The sequence below is a fragment of the Diospyros lotus genome, chromosome 12 (genome assembly GCF_014633365.1).
Source record: "Diospyros lotus cultivar Yz01 chromosome 12, ASM1463336v1, whole genome shotgun sequence".
NCBI classification, from domain to species: domain Eukaryota; kingdom Viridiplantae; phylum Streptophyta; class Magnoliopsida; order Ericales; family Ebenaceae; genus Diospyros; species Diospyros lotus.
This window is the reverse complement of record NC_068349.1, coordinates 32,863,989-32,885,335: the sequence shown is the minus strand read 5'-3', so window position 1 is coordinate 32,885,335 and position 21,347 is coordinate 32,863,989. Positions and strand designations below refer to the sequence as shown.

The 21,347-nt window shown below is 39.5% G+C and overlaps 1 protein-coding gene across 3 annotated transcripts in view; it reads left to right on the top strand.

Annotated features, from left to right (window-relative positions):
- Positions 1-21,347, top strand: part of LOC127814284 (uncharacterized) — a 159,081-nt gene that overhangs the window by 7,161 nt on the left and 130,573 nt on the right. For all 3 annotated transcript variants that reach the window (XR_008026325.1, XM_052355701.1, XM_052355700.1), the window contains exon 3: positions 13,586-13,723. Coding sequence is in view for 2 of the 3 variants with exons in the window: in XM_052355701.1 (XP_052211661.1) it covers positions 13,586-13,723 (138 nt within the window). In the remaining variant the exon portion in view is untranslated. The remainder of the gene's footprint in view (positions 1-13,585; positions 13,724-21,347) is intronic.

The following is a 21,347-nucleotide window of genomic DNA, read 5'->3' as shown; positions in this document are numbered from 1 at the left end:
TCGTCATGAGAATCTATTTTGGTTATATGTTGATGGAATTCTCATACGAGATGGGTGTAACTAATCCTTGGACCTGAGATTGTCACGGTCATCTCATAAGAAGACTGGTATGCTTTGACATTGTTTCGATGGGTCTAGACAGAGGCTACATGTGGGCGATCGTTGGGTATATCGTGAGGCTTATGGAGGTGGGTGTATAACCAAGATGAGACTCGTCTATCCCTTGATAGAGGATGATGTATCTAAGGCGCCTTCGGTGGATATTCATTTTAAATCCATGGCCATGGTGAAAGAGATCAATAAGGAGTTATTGATTTATTTTCTATTAAGTGAAGATATCCGGAAGACCGAAGAAAACTCATGTGATTGTTATCAAGCAACACATCACCATACTTGAGATCACATAAGATACATTGACGAGAGGATCGAATTACACGGTAACCATGTTCGTGAAAGATTATTTGCGGATTATGAATCTTTCTGAATAATTGGGTAGGCATGATGCTTTGCTAGAGGCCAATCTTGTCTTATGTGTTCGTACCGACACATTGGCAACATATTCGGAAGCCTAATGAGTCATACGCAATAGGCACGGTCCCTGGCTTAAACCAGGAGAGTGGACGTATGGTTAAGTGGGACATTTCGACAAGAAGTTGTGCTGTCGTAGGTTCTCACGAAAAAAGAACAAATAGACGTAATGACGTCGATATGACGAGGAGTCGTCATAATGGAAAGAGTTTCCTAAAATGACAATTAATTAAATTAGAAAGGAGTTTTTAATTTAATAATTTTCTATTTGTTGGAGTGGCAAATAGGAAATAAAATATATTTGGGCTTAAGTTAATATTTGGACTAAATTGGATTTGGGCCAAATATTAAATTAAATATTATATTTGGACTAAATTGGATTTGGGCCAAATATTAAAATAAATATTATATTTGGATCAAATTAGATTTGGGCTAAATATTAAATATTATATTTGGGATTGAATTAGATTTGGGGCAAAATATTTTATTTAAACTTGTAAAAGAATTTGGGCCATTTAATTATATTTCTAGTTGAACTAGAATAAGCCCACTTAATATTCTAATTAAATTAGAATTAATGGGTTAGCCCAATCCATTAGGGTTTTAGAAACCCTAGGATATTTCACTATAAATATCCCTTTATGGGTTGTCCAAAATTAAAGGGTTTTTGGTGTCGTTTTTCAAGAGTTGAAAAACGTATTGCCGTTCCCTCTTCCCCATTTCTTTTGGCATCAATATGAAACGAGGGCGTTCTTTTTCCATCCATACACAAGCCGCGAAAAGGAGAAGGAGCTAGTACTTCTATTCCGCTCTCCTTGCCAACGGACGCGTGCCGCGTATCACGAGTTAGAGGCCGGACGCTTGGACGGCTTGAATTCGCGAACGACTCGATAATCTAAAGGTTAGATTTATTTATTTGTTTGTGAATGATTTGATTTCGACGTTGATCTAATCGTCGGGATCGGGGTAAGGTTCAAAATTTTTGAACTACGCTGCTTGCCCCGTAGCGACTTTACTTTACTTTCACATTGAACCTAAGGTGAACCTAATGACAGGTTCCTCAATTACATTTGAATGTGTGAATTTGCCAAAAAAGTCCCAAACAAAAGCCAAAATGCCCAAAAGTCCCCTAACTGTGAAAAGGTACCAAAATGCCCCTGGGGTGAGGTTAACTGGCTACATAGCAGTTCTGGATCACTTGTGGCATGGACCCTGCGCATGGGACCTTGTTCCATGCCACAGCTCATGCATGACTCGGGATATTCCAATCCTTAAGAGTAGGCCATTTCCCAATCTACCCATGCTTTTTTATTCAAAAATCATGGTAGCTTGATGGCATGTTGGCAATAGCTCCTTCTTCTCATTCTCAAAAATTGCATCCATTCTCATTTGCGCCCCTCCTCATTCATCATAGAAAGGTTGTGAAGACTTGCTTGCTAGAGGGAATTTGTCAAATTCTTGGGTGTCAAGTCTCGAGGAAGAGGCTTGAATTCGACTAGTTTAGAAGAGAAAGAAGGGAAGATCGGAGAGAGAATTTAGGAGGGAAAGTGAGAGAGGGAAATAAAGGAAAAGAATTCAATTCTCATTCCACAATGAATTCCCATCCTCCCACCTAATAGCCTTATATAGGCTGTTCCTTGTGGTTACATGCAACCCAAGGGTATTATGGTAAGAGCTATTTAACAAAATCAGTTAGCTCCCTCCAATTCTACAACTGAAAATTTAAAATGCAAATGAAAATTACAAAGCAACCCTTGGGGTCGTGACATTCTCCCCCCGTTCAATTACGTTCTTGTCCCCAAGAATCCGTTACAGTAGGTTGGCCACTTGTGGGAACGTTGTCAGCAACTCGGGTAGGTACTCCCATGTAGTATGGTTTGGTTGTAGCTGTGACCATTGGACTAGAACTTGTGTTAGGGGTGCTGCTTCTTGATAGACCACCCTTTTGTCTAGGATGGCTTGTGGCTCTAGGTTCTCTTCTAGTTCATCTTCTACTGTCGGTAGTTGTTAGCTGATGGTGGCCCCTGGTTCCATGAATTTTTGGAGAAGTAACACGTGAAATACCGGATGCACGTTGATTCCTGTCATGGCCCTAGGGTTTAAGCTGGGGTCTAGGAAGGAATTTGGATAAGAGTTTGAGGAAGATAAAGCAAAGAAGAGGCAAGGGAGAACAGAACAAAATTGAGGGAGAGAGAGAATAGTCGTGGGAGAGTATTGAGAGAGGGAATTGAGATTCAAATCATTCATTAAGCTGGCTTTCTCTAACTACTCAAGCCTATTTATAGGCTTACAATTGAAGATGCTAACAACAACATAAAATGCAACTAATAAGGAAAACGTATGACATGTATTACTAATATATCCTTGGGGTTGTGACAATCCCTACCCCTTCAAACAATTCTTGTCCCCAAGAATTGATAGTTGTTGACCCCATTCCTCAGCTGATTCTAGCCTTATCAATCTGGTTTCTTCTTCACCTTTTCTTGTGCTTATCTCATATCTTCATTTTCTTTTGCCTTTTTGTGTCTTTTTCTTCAAAAACATCAGTACTATGACTTGCTACAACAGCAAGTCTAGCCATCCCCCTCATTCTGATTTCCATTGAAAATGGTTCCAATTGATCCGTTATAGCTGCAACCATATCATTTCCAATCATGGAAAGGAATTCCAACTTTGTTGCTCTCCAATTGAAAGAGGAATAAACAAAACAACAAGAGTTTTGTTCCCATCAACTAAAATTTCTTCCAAGCACAAGCAGCCTCTGTTAATCTCTAACCAACCTTGAATTGTACTCCAATGGGCATTCATTTTAATTACAACACCAATTCCCTCACCATTGTAATCTTCAAACTCCGAGGTTGGTGTAGTCATATCCTTTCCCTTCTTCACAATCTCTTCTCCTTCCTTATCTTCAATAGAGATTTCCAGGACTGACCTCCATTTCAACTATCCCTCCTCTAATATCCGAACTCCTAATCGTGTGGAAACAACCTCCTTTTCCTTCATCTTTTGAACCACATGGTTGTTCTACTGTTTAGTCAATTTCAATTGCTCCTTTTCTACTATAGTTAACACCTGTACTTGATCTACACCCTTTGAAGTAACATCAAGACTATCACTCATAGTAGCTGCAGGATTGTGCAAGTCCTCAACCTCTTGCTTCTTCCTTTGGTCCAAATCCTCGTTGCATGGTTGTCGTTCATCATTGGCATGGAGCCTATCTGCAACGTCATCCTCATCTCCCGATGCTACTCCATCAGCTTCCTGCAAATATAAGCTGTGATTTTTGCTGATATTCATGTCCAATCTCTCTTCATTGCTGGAGTTTTCAGTTACAACTAGTCGGTCTAGCCCCAAATTTTCCTCATTCTTGTTGAACATAATTTCCAGCCTTAGAGACTCCTTCACCCTGTTTTTGCTCTCCATAGATTCATTAGGCTGCAGCCCATGCTTCCTAAAGATGGCTTCCAAGGTGAGTTCCTTCAACCTTGCTTTTTTCGGCCGCCTCTTTCATGGTTGCAGGCATCATTATTTTGACCATTAACCTCAGTTTGTCTTTCAACCCATTAACAAATCTTGATACAAAATAGTGCTCCGTTAGAGTTGGTTGATCACTCCGCAATAGGGACCTTAACTCCTCAAATCTATCCCAATAATCTGTCACCGATCCCTCCTGACTTAATTTGTTGAACTCCTCAGTCACCTTAATCATGTTCTTGTTCTTCCCAAATTGGTCATGTAAATTTCCAGCAAGATTAGTCCACCTGATCTCCCCTTCCCTAGACATTGGAGTATGATTGGAAATGTGGGAAGATGAACATCTTACCTGAATTTCCAGTTTCAAGGTTGGTAGTTCCTCTGGCTCTTGCAAGCCATAGGTTATAGGAAGGGTACCATGGTTGGGCAAAATTGGATCAGCTGCTACTCGGGAAGGAAAATATGGTGGAAACCGAAATTGATGTGGCGAAGACATCATGTTGAACATGCTGTTGATCTGCTGGCTATGTTGCTCCCTCGCCTTTCGATGCTTCTCCGTACCTCTCTGCATTCCTTTTTGAGAGGCAACTACATTCTCCCATATGTTTTCTCTGATGGTCACAATATCCCCTCGGCTTTGGTTCTTTGCCCCATGCGTTAGCATCATCCCGAACCTTAACGCTTCCATCCTCGACTCTAGTTGCTTTAATCTGGTTCTTTCAGCCATCGCTCAATTGTTCGCACTGACTTCACCTTTGATATTGAAATTCAACAACCCAAGCCAATGCAACTATTGCTTCCAGTTCAGCAACCTCAATTCCAACTACTAAACATATTCCAAATCAATTTCCCAAGTCATTGGAATTCTGTCCGAGATCGCCTCACATTAGTCGCCTGGGAGAATCACCCGCCTCACAGTAGTTGCCTTGGTCAAATAGCCAAGGATTCCTTCTGCTTTGCCTTAGCAATTCAAATCTGAACCGAAATTCATAGCTGCAAGACTTCCTCACCTCTCGCCTGAATCAAGTCAGAGATCGCCTAAGTCCACGACCGTTGTCGACAATCGGGTGTTATGAACTTAAATGGTCGTTTGCAGACAATTTCCGATCTCAATCGCTCAAGGTTCTGCTTCAATTGCAACTTCCTTTTCCGCCGTAATCAGTGCCCTCACCCTTCACCCAATCACCGTTCAAGGACCGCGAAACCACTGGCTTTGCTGCGATCTGCTTGTAGTTAATGTCGGAGCTCCCTTGGCCTGCGTTGTCTTCAATTCCGAGTTGAAGCTTGCCTTGCTCAGCCTTGCCTTTCAAATTCGAGTTCAATTCCGAATTCAATCATTGAGACTCTGATTCCGATTCTTCCTAATTCAGTACCTCTAATTTGCAATTGAATTGTCAATCAGAGCCTACAGTTCGCAAGAACTTGTTTCTCATAGTCGCCCTCTTGCTTTGCGTCCGTAGCCAGCCAAGACAACCTTCAATTTTTGAACCTAACGCTACGGTTTTGCCGATTGTTGGACGCGCTTGCGTCTACTTGTCATCGCTACAAATTCAAGACCGCTGGATCTACTTCCACGTCGTGCCTTAACTACTCACCCAATCACCGTTCGCTGGCTCCGTAATCACCGGAATTTCACTTATTTTTGCCTTGGCTCACAATCGCTGAACTTTGCTTCACTTAGATCCACCGAGATCTGGATCCGCTTTGCCTACAATTTTGGACTTGATTAACAAAATCAAGTAAGCTGAAAATTTCTTCAGACTGAACTGCACTTCGATGTTTAGCGATCGTTACTTCCTCTTCCAACTTCACCCTAGTTTCGTCACTGGAACTCACGAAGCAGCCTTGATCAGATTCCGCAGCCTAGCGTCTGACTCGCCTGTTGCTACCAGATTTCGTAATAGGCTTAAAATTCCATAATCAACCTTCGTCGGAATTTGTTGCTTCGAATCTAAATTCAGCTATTAAAGTCTCCACAATCACAGCCGAGGAACGATTGGCTTTGATACCAATTTTCATGGCCCTAGAGTTTAGCTAGGGTCTAGGAAGGAATTTGGATAAGAGTTTGAGGAAGATATAGCAAAGAAGGGGCAAGGAAGAACATAGCAGAATTGAGGGAGAGAGAGAATAGCTGTGGGAGAGTATTGAGAGAGGGAATTGAGATTCAATTCATTCATTAAGCTGGTTTTCTCTAACTACTCAAGCCTATTTATAGGCTTACAATTGAAGATGCTAACAACAACAACATAAAATGCAACTAATAAGGAAAACACATGACATGTATTACTAATATATCCTTGGGGTTCCTTGGGGTCGTGACAATTCCTTCAGGTAACCTTAGCTTGTAGGCTTCCTTTCCCACTCTAGCTTCAATGATATAGGGTCCAAAGTACTTAGGGCTGAGCTTGGATGTAGGTGTGGAAGTGAATGGTTGTTGCAATGACCTCCTCACTTTAAGGAACACCTTGTCCCTGATCTCAAAAGTCCTGTCACTTCTCGTCTTGTCCACTGCCTGCTTCATCCTGTTTTGAGCACCAGTTAATTCCTTACTTAGGATAAAGAGCATATTCTTCCCCTGTTGTAAGTACTACTCCACTGCTGTTAGGCTAGAAGAATTGCTAGCTATAGCCGGCAGTAGAGGGGGCTTGTACCTAAACATAGCCTCGAAAGGACTTCTCTTGATGGCACTATGAAAACAAGAATTGTACCACCATTGAGCTAGTGGAAGCCATCGGTTCCAACTCTTAGGCCTTGTAAAGCACATGCACCTTAGGTATGCTTCTAGGCATTGGTTGACCTTTTTCGTTTGGCTATCGGTTTGAGGGTGGTAAGCAGTAGAAAGCTGCAACCCCACTCCCAGCTTCTTGAACAATTCTTGCTAGAAATTGTTGGTGAAGATTTTATTCTTGTTAGATACTATTGTCTTAGGGGCCCCATGTAGCTCACTGAGTCCAAGAAAATCCTAGCCACCTCTTGGGCTGAGAAGGGGTGTGTGAGGCTACAAAAGTGCCCAAATTTGGTTAGTCTGTCCACCACCACTAAAATCACGTCCTTGCCCTCAGATTTTGGTAACCCCTCCACAAAATCCATAGAGATCCCTTCCCATGCCTGTTCTGGGACCTCTAGAGGTTGCAGCATGCTTGGGTATGGCACTTGCTCGTGCTTACACCCTTGGCAGTCTCTCACATGCTAGCACAAATTCTACCATGTCTTGCAAGTTTTGGCCAAAAGAATAGCTATCTGACCTTGTGGTAGGTAGTCTTGATCCCGGAATGACCCCTTAAGGGTGAGCATTGTAGGGACCTAAATATCTTTTCTTTCAACCCCTTACGTTTCCCACAACTAGTTTGCCCTGAAATCTGATGAGGTTATTGGACATTGAGCAACCTTTCTCGTTTGTAGTTTGAACTGCCAATTTGGTTAGGAGTTCTTTCACCCATTTAGTATTCTCATAACTTTGCACCACTTCTTTTATCCATTTTGGCACCACTGTCGTGATGGTGTGGCATTGGCCTTTCTTGTCACTGTCCTCCCTTCTTGATAGGGCATTGGCCACTATATTTTCCTTCCCATTGTGGTAGAGTATTGTATAGTCCAATCCCATGAGCTTGGATACCCCTTTCTTTTGGAGCTGGGACTATAGTCTTTGCTGGGATAAGAATCTGAGGCTCTCATGATCTGTTTTAATCATGAAAGAGTTACCTTCTAGATAACGCCTCCATTTGTCCACAGCCTTCAGCACTTCTAGCTGCTCCTTCTCATACACACTCCACCCCAAATGTTTAGGTCCCAGAGCTTGACTAATATAGGCAATAGGCCTTCCCTTCTGCATTAGTACAACCCTTATTCCCTTGTCACAAGCATTCGTCTCTACTGTGAATTGTTTGGAAAAATCGGGTAGGGCTAATACGGGTGCTTGGGTCATTGCTTTTTTAAGTGTCAAGAAGGTTGCTTCCGCTTGGGGATTCCAATGGAACCCTTATTTCTTTAGTAAATTCGTCAGAGGCCTGCTAATTACCCCATAGTGTCTTATAAATTTACCCCATAGTGTCTTATAAATTTTCGATAATAACCTGTTAACCCCAAAAATCTCCTCAATGCTCTTACAGATATAGGTCTTGGCCACTCCACCATTGTTGTGACCTTGCTGGGTCTGTTTTAACCCCTTCCTTCAATATGATGTGCCCCAAATATCCCACCTCATTCCTGGCAAAAATACACTTAGATAGCTTGACATACAATTCTAAGGACTTCAAATGCGGTTTGAAGGTGGGTTATGTGTTGTTTAAGGTTTGGACTCTAGATGAGTATATTATCAAAAAATACTAGGATGAACTTTTGAAGATAAGGAGCAAAAATCTGGTTTATGAGTGCTTGAAAGGTAACAGGAGCATTAGTAAGGCCAAAGGGCATGACTATAAATTCATATAGACCTTGGTGGGTTCGAAAGGCTGTTTTGGGAATATCGGTAGGTTTCATCCGGATTTGATGGTATCCAGATCGAAGGCTTAGAGAAAATTTTGGGTCCTTCTAGCTCATCCAATAGGTCATCTATAAGGGGAATAGGGAATTTGTCCTAGATGGTGTGAGAATTGAGTTGACACTAGTCAACACAAAATCTCCATGAGCCATCCTTTTTTTTAACCAACAACACAGGTGATGCGAAAAAGCTTTAGCTTGATTGTATAAAGGAAGTGGCTAGCATGTTGGAAATTCGTTTTTCAATCTCAGCCTTTTGGGTAGGTGAATAACGGTAAGGTCAAATATTTACTGGGGTAGTTTTAGGTTTGAGGAATTGCATGGTCCAAAGGTATTTGGGGTGGTAAGAATTAGGCTTATTGAACAAGTCCTTATATCTGTCTAAAAGTAAGTTCAAGCTATCTATGGTAATTACCTGGGAATAGGTTGTATAACATCCTCCCTTCTCACGCCGTTGAGGCCCCATTTCTTTATCGAATTCTTCTCTTTCTACAACTTGGATTGAGTAGAGCTGTGTGATTTGCCCCCATTTTTTTTGAAATAACTTCCGCAGTTTACTTCCCCTAATCATCTTGCATTCCCTATGTTCCAAGCTACCAGTCAATTTTAGTTTCTTACCCTTCATTTCTACCGTTACCTCTAGCTTGTTGAAGTCGAAGGTAAGTGGACTCATTGTCCTCATCCAATCCACTCCGAGGACAATATCGCATCCTCCCAACTCTAGTATTCCCAAACTAGCCTTGAACTCATAACCATGCATCACCCATTTGATGTCAACACACTTACAATGGCTGTACATCTTGTGCCCGTTGGCTATGATCACTGATAGTGGGGTGGTGTGGGTCATTTTGCATTTCAACTCGTGGGCAGTAGCTTCATTCAAGAAGCTGTGAGTATTGCCACTATCTATCAACATCATTAACCTCTTACTCCCTACTTGTCCCACCACCTTGATAATCTTTCCCGTAGGGCCTCCCTTAAGAGCATGAAAGGAAATTTCTCACCCTTCTTGTCCTCGATCTTTGTCATAACCATTCTCTGCCTTTATATCTTTTTCTTCCTGTTCTTCTTCCCCGTGGGTTTCCTCCGCCCCTTCCATGTTAAGTAGGTGCCTCTTGCACTGATGGTTAGGTCCGTACTTATCACCACACTTGAAACATAATCCCAACATTCTCCTTTGTTCCATTGTTAGAGCTCTATTAGCCGGGTTATTGGGACCCCTTTTTGCCCCTCTCGTAGACACTGCAGGCATCAATGCCTTAATGTTGCCCCCTGTTAGGTACCCAACCATCGGCATTGCCCTCGGTGCTGATTTGTTCCTCTTATATATGGCCTCTAGAGTTAATTCTTGCAACCTTGCCTTATCCGCCGCTTCCCTCATAGTGGCCGGTAAGAACATTTTTACCATGTACCTTAGCTCGTCTTTAAGGCTACTAATGAAACTAGAGACAAAATATTGGTATGTGAGAGTGGGTTGAGCACTCCACATTAATGCCCCAGCTCTTCAAATTTTTCTTGATACTCTGTGACCGTCCCTTCTTGCTTGAGTTTGTTGAATTCCTCGATGACATCGGCTATATTCCTTTATCCAAATCTCACACACAACTCTTATGCGAAATTTATCCATCTCGCCCCCATACCCCTGGATCTGGACCATCCTTTGTTCCAACTATTGGCCACATCGTTAAGATATGCCGTAGCTATGGTGATCCTTTGATTCTTTGGTATGTGATAGAACTGAAAATACGTCTCACACCTTCGGATCCACCAGCGTGGTTTGGATAATTCAAAAAGAGGTATCTCTAGCCTCGGTAGGTGACCTTGGCTAGATCTAGAGGAATTTAGTTCTCTTACTTGATCATTCGTACCCTCGAAATGTAATTCCCTTGTCTTCGAAACTCCTTGTGGTTTCAGCAATATGTCGGGTCCTGATGATCCCATCTTCAGCTCTGCTTGGGGAGGAAATTCTGGTGGCAACCGAAATTGAGGCAACGTAGACAACATGTTAATCACGCTATTAATCCGCTAATCCATCGACTCCCTCTGTCTTGCCAATTCCCTTAGAACTCCATCATTGGATGCTGCTATATCCTCTCGTAGCTCCTCTCGAATTGTTCTCATTTCTTCTTTGCTCTGCGTAACCACCTCTTGCGTCTGGGTGAGCTCGACCTCCATCGCCTCCATTTGATTTTCTAACTGTTTCATTCTAGTACCTTTTGCCATATCTCTTGACGCCTCTTGAATCATGAGTTCGCCAATTCTGTTCCACCTTCATTGGATCATAGTTGAGGATGACTGGTTTTGATACCAATTGTCAAGCCTCAAGGAAGAGGCTTGAATTTGACTAGTGTAGAAGAGAAAGAAGGGAAGATTAGAGAGAGAATTTAGGAGGGAAAGTGAGAGAGGGAAATAGAGAGAGAGAATAGTGAGAAAGAATTCAATTCTCATTCCACAATGAATTCCCATCCTCCCGCCTAATAGCCTTATATAGTGTGTTCCTCCTGGTTACATGCAACCCGAGGGTATTATGGTAAGAGCTACTTAACAGAATCGGTTAGCTCCCTCCAATTCTACAACTGAAAATTTAAAATGCAAATGAAAATTACAAAGCAGCCCTTGGGGTCGTGACATTGGGGTTGGGTGAGACAGTCCCTTCTCAAGGCCACCTAAGGCCACCACCTAGGCAATCTCAAATTTGGCTTATGCAAAATCAAATCCATTGCTTGAATTCTTTCTCATCAACCTATTAAACCTTTTAAGCTTCTTGGCGGAGACAATATTCCATTTGACCTTTGTTTGTTGAGACTCATGCCCAAATGGATCATCCAAAGCCTCTTACTATGCCATGTCAAATTCTACTAGTGCTAATCCTTGTTTTGTTTGCTCACTATTATTCATCAAAATAGGCTATTCCATGGATCTTCATGGCCTGCCACCATGTTCACGCCTTAGTTCTATTTAGTCAACACATGCCTTTGGAATCTCACTTGGTTGAGACATTATGTCTTAGGACATGCCGAGATGGGTTGGCTGAGACCCATGCTCTTAGGCCCTAAATGTCCCTAACAAGTCAACCACAAATCCTACCATGCCATGGTCCATTTCTTGTGCAAATTGCAAAATGATTTAAATAACCTAAAAAACGCACATCAAGTTCTGCTAGATTATTACATATTCATTATCAGAACATTACAAACCTCGCATGTCCAATTCCTCATGTCACCAAGCACACGACCACAAAAGGCCGCCCCATTTTGGAGGCATACTTAGAAATCAGACCCAGAAATCTCTTTATTGATCCAAAATAAATGTGTACAACATCCTCTTTTAAGGAGAGGATTATTAGCAAAGAAGGAAAAAAATAATTGATAGCATCCTACCATAATTACCTTTCTATATTTACATGATATTTACATAGAACACTGATCCTAAAATATTCTAGGATCAAGGTTAGATCAGCACAATTCCAACACTCCCCCTCAAGCTGGTTTGTAGATGTCTTCCATAGCCAGCTTGCTAATAAGTTTATCAAACTGCTTCTTGTGGAGACCCTTAGTTAGAACATCAGCAATTTATTTTGTTGTTGGAAGGTATGGCATGCATATTATTCCAACATCAATCTTCTCCTTGATGAAATATTTGTCCACTTTTATATGTTTTGTACGGTCATGTAATACTGGATTATGAGCTATAGAAATAGCAGCTTTGTTGTCACAATAGACTTTTATAGGTATAGAGTGAGAAAACTTCAGCTTTTCAAGTATTCGTTTGATCCACATTCTCTCACAAATTCCATGGGCAACAGCTCTAAACTCTGCTTCTGCACTACTTCTAGCCACCACATTTTGTTTTTTGCTTCGCCAGGTGACTAGGTTTCCCCCAACAAAAGAACAATAACCTGAAGTAGATCTCCTATCATCAATACTTCCTGCTCAATTTGCATCAGTGTAGATCTCAACTTACAAGTGATCATGTTTCTTGAACATTATCCCTTTGCCAAGTGTCGCTTTTAGATATCTTAGAATTCTGTAGACCACCTCGAAATGCTCTGGCCCTGGTGAGTGCATAAATTGACTTGCCATACTAACTGCAAAAGCAATATCAGGTCGCGTATGAGACAAGTAAATTAACCTGCCCACAAGTCTCTGATATTGTTTTCTGTTCTTCATTTCGTTAGCTTTAGCAGCCTGTAGTTTCACATTAGGCTCAATGGGAGTCTTCGACACCCTGCAACCGAGTAAACCTGCTTCTCCAAGAAGATCAAGAACACATTTTCTCTTATTGACAAAAATACTTTCTTTGGATCTTGCAAACTCCATTCCAAGAAAGTATTTTAGAATTCCCAAGTTTTTAATTTGGAACCCCTTCGCAAGTTTTTTCTTGAGGGCTGCTAACTCTGTCTCATCATCACCAGTTAAAATAATATCGTCAACATAAACAATCAAAATTGCAACTTTACCATCTTTTGAGTGTTTATAACATTAATCAAAATGCTTTTATTGGCAAACAAAGATATCAATTTCTGATGTGTTTATTTTTTACCCTTTTGTAATATGCTACTGGATTTTATATGCATTTCAATGTAAGAATTCAGTTGTCACAAGGCTACGCATTTTATGAGTTTTCCGTACATTTATCACTTTCAGCCATTAGTTTTTTCAGCTTTTCAAAATCAAAATTCCACGGGCTAATGCCTAATGGGCTTGACACTTCTGCCTAACATCATGTGGATTGAAATCCTTTTCCTTTTGCATTGGAAAACTGGAGCTGGCAGGACCAGAAATCATTGGATTTCTTGAATGATAAATATCTATACTTTTACTGAAGATGGTCGTGTAATGCAAAAGTCATGTGTGTGATTCAAAAGTGATATCTTGATATACTTATTGCAGCTATGAATAACTTTCTTGTCTAGGCATTCCCTGTTGTTGGATCATTATCTTTTTGATTTGTGTGTTTCTTATTAGTGCTCATATAGAAAACACCATATTACATGGGTTAGAGGTTATTAGTATGATGCGTGGCTTGGTTGAATAATTTTTGCTGCTTATAGTTTATAAAGATTATCTTTCATGCCTTTGTGAATTGATTTTTTTACCAGCCAGAGACATTTGTAAAAGTTCGGCCACGCTGTGAAGCACCTAGGCGTGACATGATGTATCCCGTCAACTACACTCCATGCCGCTATGTTAGAATATCTTGTTTGCGGGGGAACCCTATTGCTATTTTCTACATTCAGGTGATATATGCTTGATATTATATCATATTTTGCTTCAGGTTTCAATAACTTTTCACTATCCATTTCTGATTTTAGCATGATATAAAAAATTAGTTTTAATTACTAGAAATATTTTTAACTGTTCTTCGTGATTAAGCCTATTTTGAAACATTAAGCTTAATCAGCCTTGATATCCTTGAATTCAAGTATGGGAAATTTGGGATTAGATATAAAGTCTTTTACATGTTGTTTATGTTGTTACTTAAGTGTGTCTAAGTGTTGATTAAGCCATGATTTTTTGTGCTTTGAATTTTAATTAAACTTATGTGACAATCCTGTTGTGCATTATCACCTTTAATTGTCACAAGTGGTAACATGACCTAGAAATTAAAGGTGAGTCTCTCTAAGGTAAATGAGTGATGTTTTAACCAAGAAATTTACTAGAGAACCTCTAAATTGGCTTTTGAGGGGCCAAAATTGAAGGATGAGTTCAATTAATCGTTGATCAGGGGTATAGTAATCCAAAAACATGAATGTTATCCCTAGTTTTGGTTATTTATTTATTCGTACACTTCTAGAGGGGCAGGGTGTTACATTTCATGTTTCATCATTTGTTCATTTATTATCGAATGAAAAATTATATATTTGAATACCCTATATCATATCAGAATAAACATCTAAATCGAATCAATAGGGTTCTAATAAGGAGTGTGAGTATTGAAGAAAAAATGATACTCTTTTGTGGGAATGTATGTTAGCGCTTCACTAGGTATGAATATGATGTGACCCCTTTTCAATTTCAAGTATCTATAGGACCTAAATTATCAACAAGCTCTCAAAACTCTTTGAAAATTTGTCTAGAGTCACTCCACCAACAGGAACACTTGGAGGAGCTCCCATATCAATCACTTCCATTCCTCTCATTAGACCATCTATAGCACTCATAGTTACAACTCTTAACTTGATTGTTTCCTAATAATTGCTGGACCTCAAAAGTCATATCAATTGGTTAACCTGTATTATCTTGATGCTTAACTATGACGGCGTTATAAATATTAGGCATCTTGCCCGGTAGAAAGGCTACATCTAGTACCAGCCCAATGATTTGAACGATACGCCACAAGTTTTTTTTTTTTTTTTTCAAGCGTTGAAGCCCTAGGACCAGAAGTAGTAGGAGTGATTTTCATAATAATAAATAAAGTAAATATGACAATTGTTTTTTGGAAAAAATATTGAATTTAGACTAAATGTCTAATAGCAAGTTGATCGGTTAATTCAATAAAAAAAGGGAGTTTGTACTCAATTTTGTTGGTACCATCCAACCGAAACCAATTAAATTGTTTACTCTCAATAAGATAAGAAAATTTGAAAATTCAATCCACTCATATCAAGTGAATGAATAAGACTCTTGGGGAAGTCTTTCATTTGTCTATAATTATAGATAATACCTTCCATATTAATTATCTATGGATTTTGAACTTGGGATAGATATTCTACATTAAATATTTGAATTTGAAAATTTCAAAGATGAAACATTTTTTCACAAAGAAAAGCTACTGTCATTGAAATATAACGATAACATATATACATATAGGCTATGCATTTCCTCCTTTTATATATGTATTTTCGTATTTTGTTTGGCTTGAGATTCAATAATCTTTCTATAATCTTGTTATAAAATAAAAAGTCCAGTGAATAAAATGGATGAATCATCCTGTCTCAATTCTTACATAGATTTATAATTCTTCATTAAATCCAAACACAAAAGGCCTAAAATTGAAATTCAAATAAAATACATTGATACATTTATAACTTGATTGTTTATTAATAAGATTTGGACAGGCACAGATATTGAATTTAATACCTTTTGTTGCTGATTAACTTTTATCTACTCACCAAATTTGATGGGCATGATAAATCATAAATAAAAAGGGTGTCCTCTTTTTTTTTTTTTTTGGGATGCTGACTATATTATCTAGGTACAAACTTGTAAACCTTTATATTAAAACTATTTTTGTGGTGATTGGCTACCTAGAGCCTGATCAAATATAGGGGTGTAAGGATAACAAGTTTTTTGAGGTGAATTTGAAGAGAGACTGTTAAAAGGATGAAAAATAATCTCCAATCTTATTAAATTGAGGCTAAAGCCGCAACTAATATATACACATACACGCCTATCATAATAGACAACATTCCTATGTCTAATTAGGAATTTTCCTAATTAAATGATTTCTAGATTACATTAGGAAATATATACAAACGGAAGGAATATACAATTGAATATGAACAAAGCAATCAAGTGAATAAGGAAAGACCGCCTAAGGAAATCAATCACATTGATCGTGCATAATATCAGTTTGCACTGAATTAGGAAAGAAGAACAGATAGGTAAAAAGCACAAATAGGAAAGAAGTAGCCCCTTAAGCTGGTGAGTGTATGTTATACATTCCCAGCTTGCTCAAGAGTTTGTGAAACACTTGGCTTGATAATCCTTTGGTCAAAATGTCTGCCAGTTGTTCTCCTGTAGGGATGTATAGAGTACATATCATACCACTTTCAAGCTTTTCTTTGATGAACTGTTAGTTTACTTCCACGTGTTTGGTCTAGTCTATGCTGATTGCAGACTTATTGTCACAATAAAGTCACATAGGAGCTATCCACTTGTAGATCATTCAACACGATTTTTAGCCACAATAGCTCACAAACACCTAGAGCCATAGCTCTAAACTCAATCTCAGCACTTGATCTTGCAACCCCATTTTGTTTTTTACTTCTCCAAGTGATAACATTCCCCCCTAAGAATGTGTAATAACCGGAAGTGGCTTTTCTATCCGCAAGAGACCCAACATAATCTGCATCAGTGTAGGCTTCCAAAGTTAAGGTTCCTGCTTCTCAAACAAAATTTCCTTACCTAGTGTGCCCTTTAGATAGTGAAGGATCTTTTGTGTTGCCTTTAGATGACTCTCCCTAGGATCATGCATGAATTGGCTAGTCACACTCACGACATAGGCAATGTCCGACCTAGTATGTGACGAATAAATATTCCTCCTGACTAGCCTTTGATAAGCACCATTGTCAACTGTACTTGTGTCAAGATTGGCCCAATCCTACGATTTTGTTCAATAGAAGTATCGGCAGTCCTTCCTCCAAGTAGGCCGGTTTCTTTCAATAGGTCAAGTACATATTTGTGCTGAGAAATAAAAATCCCCTCCTTAGATCTTGCTACTTCTATACCTAAGAAGCACTTCAATTTTCCCAGCTCCTTGATTTCAAATTCCTTTTCCAAACACACTCTTAACTGATCCATCCCTTCTAGGTTGTTTTCGGTTACAATAATGTCATCAACATACAAAAGAAGCACTATTATCATACCTGTAACCTAGTGATGGATAAACAAGGTGTGGTTACCTTGACTTTGTTTGAAGTCTAACCCAAGCATGACCTTAGTAAGTCTCCCAAACCAGGCCCTAGGTGACTGCTTCAGCCCATAAAAGGCCTTTTTCAATCTGTATACAACATTTTTCCCTTCAATTTGCGTCCTAATTCTTGGGGGAACCTCCATATATATCTCTTCCTCTAACTCCCCATGTAGGAAGACATTTTTTACATCAAATTGATGTAATGACCAGTCGTAGTGAGTTGCTAAGGACAATAGTACCATGACAGTATTCATTTTTGCTACAGGGGCAAAAGTTTCTAAGTAGTCCACCCCCATAGGTTTGAGTATACCCTTTAGCCACCAACCTAGCCTTATACCTCTCTAAAGACCCATCTAGTTTGTACTTGACTGTAAATATCCATTTGTATCCTACCGGTCGCTTTCCTTTTAGCAAATCAACCAACTCCCAGGTCTGATTTTTCTCAAGAGCTGCTATCTCCACTTTCATTGAATCCTTCCAATTCTCATTACTTAAAGCTTCAGATAGATTCTTAGGACTAGGTATGGCATCAAGGCAGATTAGGACGACTTTATGTTTAGGGGATAAATGAGAATATGTCATAAACAAATGGAGAGGATGCTCGATACAATTTTGGGTTCCTTTTCTATAGGCAATAGGGATATCTAGGTCATGAAATCTAGGAAAACTTTAGAAATCAGCTGAATTGGGCTATTTGATTCAAGATTTCTAGACGACAACCTATTAATTAGATAGGTTGCTATTAAGGCTACTTCTCGCCAATATTGTTTAGGAACATTATTGTGGAATAACATTGCCATTGTGACAAACAAGAACAGTGAACAAAAACCCGGCCTAGGCGGCCGTTGGCCGTTGCGATTATGGCCAAATCAGCCACCTTAGGTGCCGGCTCGGCTAATTGGTACCGGGCAGCGCCTAGGCGGACACCTAGCCGCGTGAACCGCCTAGCCAAGGCGGACGCCAAGGCGGCCAAATCGGCCGCGTGAAGCATTTAGTATAAATTTATTAGGGTTTTGTTTCCCCTTACCCGTTACCCCTTTCTCTCGTCGATTTCCCCTTCTCTGTCGCGCGCACCGCCATTGACAGTCTATTGCTGAATCGCCGTCGCCTCTCTCGTGCTCGCACACCGCCATCGTCTCTTGTAGTTGCAGAGTTGCCGTCGGCTCGTCGCCACCGTCCCGTGCTTGCACACCGCCACGCCACACTCTGGTTGTCTCTTGCTCTTGCAGCTTCATCTTCTTCACTCGTTGTGGCCACCGTCTCATGCTCGCTGCTCGCACACTGTCACACTTTGGTTGTCTCTTGCTATTGCAACTTCATCTTCTTCACTCACCTTCCGGGCCTCCGCCTCCTTCGGTAAGCAGTAGCCAGTAAGCAAGCAGCTGCTGCTTGCTGTTGCCTCTCCCTCTTTTGTTTTCTTTTTATTTTTTTGTTATTTAATTTAGTATTTATATTAATATTTGATTATTTGTTATTCAAATATTAATTAATTATTATTATTAATGTTATTAAAAAATTAATATTTGCTACTTGCAAGCAAGCAACAAATGTAGCAAGCTGCCTTTGTTGCTGGTGCTGCTTGGGGCTATTGTTAGTTCTTGGCTTTGTTTGTTAGCGAGTTAGCCTAATTGTCTATTTTAATTCAATCATTCAATGCCAATTTACTTAGGAAAGAAAAGAAGAAAAAAGAAAGTCATGTCGGATGGAATTGGGAGTGCGGAAGCATCGTCCGATGCCGCCTCAGTTCTTAAAAGGAAATCAAATGATGTCGGATGGGAGTATGGAATGTTAATTAATTTGAAGAATATGGATAAAGTTAAATGCAAGTTGTGTGGTAAAGTTATGTCTGGAGGAGTTTACAGAGTCAAAGAATACATTGGCCACATTTTCGAAAATGTTTCTGCATGTCCAAAATCTTCTCCGGATGATAAAGGTAAATGCAAGAATGCTATTGCTGAGGCAAAGAGTAAGAAGAAGAATAAGAAGCAGGAGGAAGATATGATAAGATCCTCGGTTAATATTTCTGACAAGGGGAAAGGGGTGGATGATGAAGATGAATTGGAAGAGTTAGGGAGCAAAAAACCGCCTCGTACTATTGGCCCTATAGATAAGTTTGCAAGCTCCATTAGTCTTGAAATTTGTTTGAGTTCGAGAATGACGCAAAGACAACAAAATATTAGTGAAGCACTGTTTAAAGAGAGAACACAGACTGTACAAAGATATTGTGCTAGATGGGTGTACGAAGCTGGTATACCTTTCAATGCTATTGATCATGATAGCTTCAAATTGTTTGTTGAAGCAGTTGGTCAATTTGGGCTGAGGTTCAAACCTCCTAGTCAATACCAATTGAGGGAACTGTTATTAAAGGAAGAGGTTGACAGAATGAAAGACTTACTGAAGAAGCATGAAGAAGAGTGGGCACAAAATGGGTGCTCTATTATGATAGACGCTTGGACAAATAGAAAAAGAAGGAGTATCATGAACCTATGTGTTAATTCTAGCATGGGTACTGCTTTTATTTCTTCAAAAGAAGCATCAGACGAAGCACATACAAGTGAACTCATATTTGAGTATGTGGACAAGTGCATTGAGCAAGTTGGGCCACAAAATGTTGTCCAAGTAATAACCAACAATGCTGCCAACAATATGGGAGCGGCAAAATTATTGAAGTTGAAGAGGCCAAATATCTTTTGGACATCATGTGCTACTCACACCATCAATTTGATGCTTGAAAGTCTTGGAAAAATGCCAAGATATAAGAAAGTCATTGATCAGGCAAAGAGTTTGACAATCTTCATTTATGCACACCATAAGACCTTGTCCTTAATGAGGTCATTTACGAAGAAGAGGGATATAGTGAGACCGGGAGTCACTAGATTTGCTTATTCTTTCCTTACTTTGTAGAGTTTGATGGAGAAAAAGGCCCAATTGAGGTCAATGTTTACCAGCTCTGAATGGGAGGAGTGTAAATGGTCAAAGAATGTTAAAGGGAAAGCAGCATATGCTACTGTGATGAGCATTGCTTTCTGGAATGGTGTAACTTTATGCCTTAAGGTTTTTGCACCTTTGGTGAAGGTGCTTTGAATTGTTGATGCAGATAGAAAGCCTTTTATGGGTTTTTATATGGAGAGATTAAGCAAACAAAGGAAGATATTAAGGAGGCCCTAAATAATCTTGAGAAAAACTATCAGCTTGTTATAGAGATTATTGAAGCAAGGGTGAAAGATAGGCTAGATAGTCCATTGCATTTGGCGGCTTACCTTTTGAATCCCTACTATCTTTTCAAGAATAAGACTATATATCTTGATAATGAAGTGATGGATGGGCTTTTTAATTGTGTGGAGATGTTTTATCATGGTGATAATCATTTTGAATTGCAAGGTCATGTCATAAATGTTGAGTTGCCAAAGTATGCTCGTAAAGAGGGAGCTTTTGGAAAAGTGTGGGCAGCTCAAGGTTGTGCAAAAAATGATGATAATTATAATCCAGGTATAAAATTCCTTTAATCCTTTTCTTAGTTCTTAATGTGTATTAGTGTATAAATTTGTATACTTTATACTCGTTAACTTATGTAGTTACATGGTGGATGACTTATGGAAATCAAACTCCAAACTTGCAATGAATGGCAACAAGAATTATCTCGTTAACCAGTAGTTCATCTAGTTGTGAAAGAAATTGGAGCACTTTTAAAGGGGTTAGTGCATATTTTAAAATATTTTTAATATTTTAATGTCATTATCTCTATGAAAATATGAACTATATTTCTTTAATATCAATAGCTTATCTATCATTTAAATTGATATTACTTTTATTTTATTTATGTAGATACATACGAAAAAAAGAAGTAGACTGGATGTGCATCGATTGAACAATCTTGTCTATGTCCAATTTAATGCAAAACTGATGAACAAACAAAAGAGGGAGAAGGAAATGAATGTTGATGTGCTACTTGCTAGTGATGCCAGCAATGCATAAGGATGGATTGTTAAAGGAGGAGATGATGAAGAAATTGAGTCTGGTACGGGGCTTACTTGGGAAGTGATTGGTGAAGCATCCAGAGAAGACGAGATGCTTTAACCTCGAAGAAATTTTAGGATGAGAGAGTTTCATGAAGATGATTTCCAATCATCATCAGAAGAAGAAGATGAGCAAGAGCTCAATGAATTTGATTTTGAGTATGATGAAGATCATGCATTGAAAGAATATGGAGAGAAAGAATTCCAATT